Source organism: Mus pahari, chromosome 2 (assembly GCF_900095145.1).
Source record: "Mus pahari chromosome 2, PAHARI_EIJ_v1.1, whole genome shotgun sequence".
Lineage (NCBI taxonomy): Eukaryota > Metazoa > Chordata > Mammalia > Rodentia > Muridae > Mus > Mus pahari.
Window position 1 is genome coordinate 160,844,948 of NC_034591.1, and position 7,913 is coordinate 160,852,860.

Consider the following 7,913-nt stretch of genomic DNA (forward strand, 5'->3'; position numbering starts at 1 on the left):
TCCTCTCCTCTCCTCTCCTCTCCCTTCCTCCCTCCCTCCCTCCCTCCCTCTCTTGTTCTCTCTGTAGGAAGCCAGGTGCCATGGCAAGGACACTCAGCCATAGAAAAGCCATGTGGCAAAGGGCTGAGGGGACAAGCCACCACAGCAGGAGGGTCACCAACACCCACCTGAGAGAAAAAGAAACAGGATGGACTGAACAGACAGCACTGGACTACACCCAGGCTCCTGACTCACAGAGATGTCACTTAACAGTGGATAACTGATACACCAGGTATGCTTGATGGGGACTTCTCTCTAGTTTATTATTATTATTATTATTATTATTATTATTATTATTATTATTATTATTATTGTTATTATCCTCATACTTCAGTTCAGGTCAGCAAGCTGAGACCATCACTTCCATGAAGGTGGGGGAAAGGCAATAAATATAAATTATCCAAAACTGCCCTTGTTTATCAAGCATAATGGTTACATATAAACAATAATAAAACAAGGAAAGCTATAATTAATTGATGATTGAGATAAGGTATTTTAATTATCAAGGCATAATAAAAATTAAAATAAAGTGAGCTTTTATTTGCAATTCTATTGACACTTGGGGTACTAGGAATTGGTATTACTAGTCACTGAGTATGTTTGTAGCAAAGACCCAATCAGAAAAGGTGTTTTTATTTTTTACAAACTTATCCTGGGGAGGGGATCTGTAACATAAAGTTTTTCTTTTATTTTTCTTCTTCTGATTCAAACCATATCAAACCACGTGATTGTGGTGTAATTAGTTTGTGAAGTGCATTTCTACATACCACATATGGTTTCAAAAATAAGTTAATGAACAAAATTAAAGTTTAAAATAGCAAACATATATTTTTATCATCAACAGATGGAATTATATCAAATACTCTAAATATTAGAGCAAAGAAAAATCCTTGATGCTAATTGCATCTGGTTTCTAGCAAGAATACACAAACCTGCCATATCTAACTATTTTTAAATGCCTCAAGTGAGGCTGGAGAGGTGGCTCAGTAGTTAAGAGCACACACTGCTCTTCCAGAGGACCTGGGTTTGGTTCTCAGCACCCACATGGTGGCTCTTAACCAACTGGTTCCAGAGATTTGATGCCCCCTTCTGACTATTCTGGGCACTAGGCACACAGAAAATAAGTTTAGTAATTTTTAAATACCTCAAATGTCAGTTTATTTTTCTCTTTGTCTCCAAAAGGAAATGGTTGATTTACAACTTCTTTCAAATATTCTTCGACAAATTCCATCGTCAGGGCAAACTTCCTCTTCATGTCATTTCTGGAGGAGTCTGTGATGGAGTCATACCTGGCCAGACAGACACAAGAGCAAGTTAAACTGATGAGGAAGAATGGGAAGTGGGATGGTTACACAGTCTGACTCCCAGAGTGCACTGCCTTGGACACGTCAATCAACCTCTTGGGGTGAACATCCTGTCTGCTCACCACGGGCTACTGCAAACTGAGATGGGTGGAGCCAGGTGGGGTCTGCCAGCGCACCATGCACTCAGCAGGCTGTGGCTGTTACGATTAGCAGTCACTAGCTTCTAGAACCACGCTTCCTGCTAGAGAGCCGGCAAATGCCCTGGGCAGGGAGCATCCTGTTGACTTGTCCCAGGTCAACAGTGAGAACATAAAGGTGCCATGTCCTATGCTTCTTATTCCAAAGTCGAAGATGCTTCATCTTGCATTTGTCTGCTGAACTTGAACATCTCTGTGACAACTCATCTTCATGGTCAGTTTGATGGGATCTAGAATCCTCTAGAAAACACACCACTGGGCACATCTTGAGGATGTCTCCAGAACCAACTAACTGGAAAGGGAAGGCCCACTTTGAGTATGGAAAGCACCATACCCTGCTCTGGAGGCCATCAGCAAACAAAGAGGAAAAATGAGACGTGAGCTCCCTCTGCCTTCTGCGTGCAGAATAAGGTGGTGCTGCCTTAATATCCTTGAACTGTGAACCAAAATAAAACCTCCCCTCATTAAAGTATTTCTCTTCATTGCTGTCAGAACAATGAACAGCAATGAATACGACGTACTGGATAGTTTTATGTCAACTGGGCGGGGGGGGGGGAGGGCTCAATTGAGAAACTACCTCCCTAAGATCAGGGTGTCAGGAAGACTGTGGGACATTTTCTTAGTCATTGATGGGGAGGTCCCCACCCATTACGGGTGGTCCCACCCCTAGACTGGTGGTCCTAGGTGCTATAAGAAAGCAGATTGAACAAGCCACGGAAGCAAGCCAGTAAGCAGCACCCCTCCATGGCCTGTGCCTCAGCTCCTGCCTCTAGGTTCCTGCCCTGTTTGAGTTTCTGACCTGACTCCCTTCAAGGGTAGACAGTGATGTGGAAGAATCAACTCCCTCTCCCCAAGTTACTTTGGTCGTGTTTCATCATAGAAATGGAAACCCTAAGAGATGAGGTCCCAAACATACTCATGAATCGTGATCTTTGTGGGGATTTCGGTCCAGAGCCGGGCATAGCGAACAGGCACCACGGATTCCTGGGGGTCGCGGTCAACGTGCATGTGGAGCATGAGTCGGCAGAAAGATGCTCGGAGGTCAAAGGGCAGACTCTCGTCAGACACACACCGCAGGATCAGGTCTACGGACAGCTGTGTTGAAATCTGGTTGATGGCCAGATACTGGCGGTCCAAGCACATCCTTGCAAAGAGGTTTAGCTGGTACCTAAATGCGTGAGACAAGTTACAGTATTCCCTCTTGCCGCCATTAAGGCCCCAACAGACAAAGCACAGCCGGCCTCTGAGTATGACAACTGTTTATAAGCATTTACAATATCGAGTCAAACTCTTTGTAAATAAATGACAATACAGGTCTTACTCTATCCCCATAAGTACAGCCTCTTGAGGCCAGGCGTTGTGTCCTAAGATCAAATCACCAAGCCTGTAATGGAGAGTGAGTCACATGAAGTCACCTCTCCCCACCTTCCCCAGCCTCTGTGGGGGCGGGGATAAATCTCCAGAATCCACACTAACTTGGTCCCTATTTGGTTTGAGAAGAAAACAGGATCATTCTGCACAGTAATACCAATGGGTTCTTCAGCCTCTAGGATTAAGGGCGCCCCGCTGGCTTAGTTTTGAGAGATACAGAAACAGGGAGACTCTAGTTCTGCATGCTTCCCTGATTCTCACCAACTTCTGCCTTGAGTTCTATCCCTTAAGTTCAAAGAGCCAGTTAGGTCACTAACAGTTGTTGTTGTTGTCATCTTTGAAGGGAAGGGAGAGCATCCATGTGCCGTACCACTTGTGTGGAGGCCAGAGGACAACTTTGGGAGTTGGTTATCTTCTCTGACAACGAGCTCCAGGGATCACATTCAGGGTGTCAGGCCCACCTGACCAGTGTGGCTACCCACTGAACCAACTTGTCAGCCTCCCCAACCCCCAGTTAGGTTACTGATCCCAACATATTGACCTGAGGAACCCCTCCAGTGCTTTTGCTACTAAACACAGGTGACCCTTAAGAGCTACAGACACCTGTCCCTCTCGAGTTCAGAAGAGCACGTGCTTACAAAAGCTTGTCTTAACCCACTGCCACTTCCTGTCTCAGATCACAGCCAAGGTCTTATTGCTTCTCGTCTGCCCCTATGTCCCATCGGGAGCAGGAAGAAAAGCTTTCCTGCACGAAAGCCCCAAGCTCGCCAGAAAATGTAACTGGAAAGCACGGTATTAGCTTTCATCTTGACATTTCTGGGTGGTCTTAACCATTTCAGCTCCAACCTTCTGACACGATTTTTAAATGCCCTCTTACTGTATCTGTAATTCTCAGAGGTTTGGGAGAACCAGTTCCCTGTGATTACACGATGGGAGCATGAGTGTCCCCAGTACCTGTAATAAGTGAGAACTTCTAGGTCAGCTTTGGTGCCTTCCCTGGCTTCCTGGGCGAGGTGCCTGATGGCCTTGCCGTGAGGCTCCTTGTTGCTGTCAATCCAGTAAAGCCAGACCTCCTCGTCGTCAATGTCATCAGGAAGGATGGAGCTCTCCATGGGGTTCTCCACTTGCATGGATACCAGCCTGGGGAGCAACGACACGTGGAATCCATTAGGACTCATGCTTCAGCCAGGGGTGCTCCGACAGATACCGCCACAGAGCAGCTTACTTTGTCTGAATGAGGATGTCCGCATTGCCAGGGCTCAGCATGAATTTGCAGATGAGTTCCTGAGTGACGGGGATGGCCGTGCTATTGGACACACAGAGGTCAGACAAATAGTCCAGAAACCTAGGAAGGGAAAGGCAAACGCTAAGACAGGAATTTTATTTCTATATTTTAATTGAATACCTTTTACTGATTCCTCAACAATTTCATTATTAAACACAGAGCCTCGTGTGTATCCATTCATTTTAAGTTAAAAATTTTTAAGTATTAAAATGCATGTCTTGAGTTGGGCCTGGGCAAGCCATGGTGGGCGTGGAGGTCAGGAGTCAGGTCTGCATTCCCACCTGCTGTGCTGTGTGGATCTGGCTGACCATCCTGCCTCCACCTCCCATCTCTCATCTCCCAGAGGGGTGCTGCCTTCACAGATGTGAGCCAAGTGCCACTGCACAGAGCTCTTCTGCCAGAGCAGGGGATCAAACTCGGGCTGTCAGACTTCACTGGCAAATGTTCTTACCACCTGCACCATCTCACCACAAGTCCCCACAACAAAAGCATAATTTGGAGTTTAATAAGAAAAGCTTATTTTGATGTGGTTTTGATATTGCTTCAATGCATTATTTCTCCTCATGTTGTTCATCTACTGCATCATTAAAAGCAGATTAAATAATTCTTCTCATTACGTATAAGCCTTGTTTAGAATGGTTGTTTGCCTCTATTCATTAGGTGATTTTCATCCATTAGAACAACGACTCTTGTTGAAAATCATTTATCTTCCCTCAAGTGCGTGTCTCCAAAACCATGTATCAACAAAAAACAAGACAAAGTGAGTGTATACCAAGGCTAGGGAACACGAGGTGAGTGTGTAACAGGGTTAGGGCTCACACTTCAGGAGGTGAGTGTGTAACAGGGTTAGGGCTCACACACTTCAGGAGGTGAGTGTGTAACAGGGTTAGGGCTCACACACTTCAGGAGGTNTAACAGGGTTAGGGCTCACACACTTCAGGAGGTGAGTGTGTAACAGGGTTAGGGCTCACACACTTCAGGAGGTGAGTGTGTAACAGGGTTAGGGCGTACACTTCAGGAGGTGAGTATGTAACAGGGTTAGGGCTCACACTTCAGAAGGTGAGTGTGTAACAGGGCTAGGGCTCACACTTTGGGAAGCATCTGCCCATCATCTACACTATGCTGTTACAGGACTCAGGGGAGCAAGCACTGTGTGTGTCCTTGGCTCCTCTGTGCTCTCTGCTCCCATCTGAGGCAAAGGACAATGTGCAACCTCTGGGACTCACTAGAGCACAGCTTGGTGTGGCCCCACCATCCCCACCCGAGCAGACCTCGGCTCCCGGTTCCTCCTGAGCAGGCTGACGAAGGTCTCGATTTCTTTGGCCGTGATGTGTTTCTCCAGTAGTTTGCGGTTGTTGTGTAACAAGGCTGTGATCGTATCTTCTGCCAAGATATCATAGCCGATCTGGGACTGCATAACGCAGAAGTTCTTAGCGATGTACTCCTGTTACAAGAGAGAGAGCCATTAGGACGTGCAGCAGATTGCCCGCAAGTGGCAGCCTCCCTGAGGGTCGACAGCTCAGATCAACTGAGCCAAAAGAAAAACCCAGTGAAATTTGTCAGGGAAAAAAAAGTAAATAATTTTCAATAAAGAGAATTTCTTGATGACAGAAAGGTATCTGCAGTCACAAAACTTAAACTGTTACGGAAGACTGAGGTTGGAGTGTGGTGGGACATGCCAGGCGCAAGGTTCCCTCTTCAGTACCACAGATAACTAGATAAATAATTAAATAATTAAAAGCTGTGTCGCCGACCATTGCTTTTAAAATGGGTACTGACACTCTTGCAACCGACAGAAACAAACCCAAATTGAGTTTTTATGCCATGGTAATGTAGAATTTCCCCAGCCTGCACAAGGCCCTCTGACTCTCACCGGAAGTCATAACTATCAACTTTGGGTAAAATAATAATAATTTTTTAAAAGCACATGACTGCCTGGCGCCTCACTCGTAGTAGGGCGTGAGATCTGTGCCGCCATTTGGAGGTCCTACATGGGTCTGAGTTGGTTTTGTTTTTCTCAGACTAGTACTGGAGCAACAAGGTCTTCCTTGATAATTATTATCAAAAACTTAGCACGCATATCAAATAACTAACTGGTAATCAAATAGGGTCATGTAATAGCTCAGATTATTCATTACAGTCAGTTACACAATAACTATCTCATTGTGACTTCATAAGTTCTGGGCCCTGTGTGGGAGGCTATGGATGTAGCTGCATATGAGAGAGAAAGAGAGAGAGACAGAGACAGAGACACACAGAGAGAGAGAGAGACAGACAGACAGACAGAGAGACACCTTGTAAGTTGTGGGCCAAAATGTTATTTTAGCAGTGTGTGAAAGAGAATGTCACTGAGAGCTTCAGTAATGCATTATTTACATCTGCTCCTTATTCTTTGTTTAATGGTGTGTGTGTGTGTGTGTGTGTGTGTGTGTGTGTATCTCTGCACAACACGCATGCAATACCCACAGATGCCAGAAGAGCATGTCAGATGTCCTGGAATTGGAGTTACAGGTGGTTGCAAGCCCCCATGTGGGTGCTGAGACCTTAAGCAGCCAGTGCCCTAACCTCTGAGCCGTCTCTCCAGCCCTGCTCTTTGTCCCTCACACCCACGGCACTAGGTCCCAAACCACAATCACTTGTCGTCACACCTGTGTGCCAGCCACACATCCATATGACCTTAGAGCAAGTGGTGCGCCCTTCTGAGTGACAGAGGCCCCCCATTTCTGGGGGCTTCTCCTTGGGAATCCACCTCTGTTTCCATGATGAGATAATTTGCTGATTAGAAAGTGGGTTTTGCCTTGGGCAAAATATACTGAAACATATCTACTCCCTGACAGTGGTATTGGTTACACAAATCTAATTATAATCTAGGCAGCCTTTTGTGGCCTTTCAGAATGATGGCTTGCTGTTGGGCAGCCAATTAACTAAAGTAAAACTGTTCTGCAGTGTATCGCTTTAAAGCTATATATTGATTTACATATTAAAGCTATATATTGATTTACATACTTTTATGACCACCAGAGTCACACTTCCAAGATGAGGCCAACTTCCAAGATGTTGATAAATAATTAAATGAAATTACAGGTACTGTCGAGTTCTCTAAATAATAATAAACCCAGACACAACATTAAAGGCCTGGGTTAACACTAAATCACACATGAACTCTTTATTAGAATATAAAGGAGAAAAGATAAAATACAAAGCTTTCTGCCTACATTTTAAACCCTTGTTCTATAAACCATCAGAAAGCTGCTTAGAGTTGTTACCCTGGACCATCTCTTCTCGACCTGTGGGTCACGGGCCGTTTGGGGGTCTAGTGACTCTTTCACAGGCATTGCCTAAGTTCATCAGAAAACACAGATATTTACATTACCACTCACAACAGTAGGCAAATCACAGTTAAAAATGGGGGCTGGGCTCAGCTGGACCTCTCTTTTCATTTAGTTCTGGGCCCACCACATGGGACAGTGCTGTCTTCCGTCTTCAGGTAAGACCTAGAAACACACTCACAGACCTGCTGGGAGGCGAGTCTCCTCCGTGATTCCACCCAGCGCAAGCTGAGAGAGAAGATCTTGCTGCTTCTTGCTGAATGTGAAGCAGTCTTGGTTTTTACTCCTGACTGCTACACACACATATACAGTATACTGTGGCCAAATCCACACACATATACAGTATACTGTGGCCAAATCCACACACATATACAGTATACTGTGGCCA

General features: G+C 45.4%; 1 protein-coding gene across 2 annotated transcripts in view; it reads right to left on the minus strand.

The window, feature by feature from the left end:
- Itpr2 (inositol 1,4,5-trisphosphate receptor type 2) overlaps nucleotides 1-7,913 on the minus strand; it is a 397,058-nt gene that overhangs the window by 270,392 nt on the left and 118,753 nt on the right. For both annotated transcript variants that reach the window (XM_021191683.2, XM_029533962.1), the window contains 5 exons: nucleotides 5,468-5,640; nucleotides 4,137-4,256; nucleotides 3,866-4,051; nucleotides 2,457-2,708; nucleotides 1,184-1,328 (listed from right to left, as the gene is read on the minus strand). In XM_021191683.2, the coding sequence (XP_021047342.1) occupies nucleotides 1,184-1,328; nucleotides 2,457-2,708; nucleotides 3,866-4,051; nucleotides 4,137-4,256; nucleotides 5,468-5,640 (876 nt within the window). The remainder of the gene's footprint in view (nucleotides 1-1,183; nucleotides 1,329-2,456; nucleotides 2,709-3,865; nucleotides 4,052-4,136; nucleotides 4,257-5,467; nucleotides 5,641-7,913) is intronic.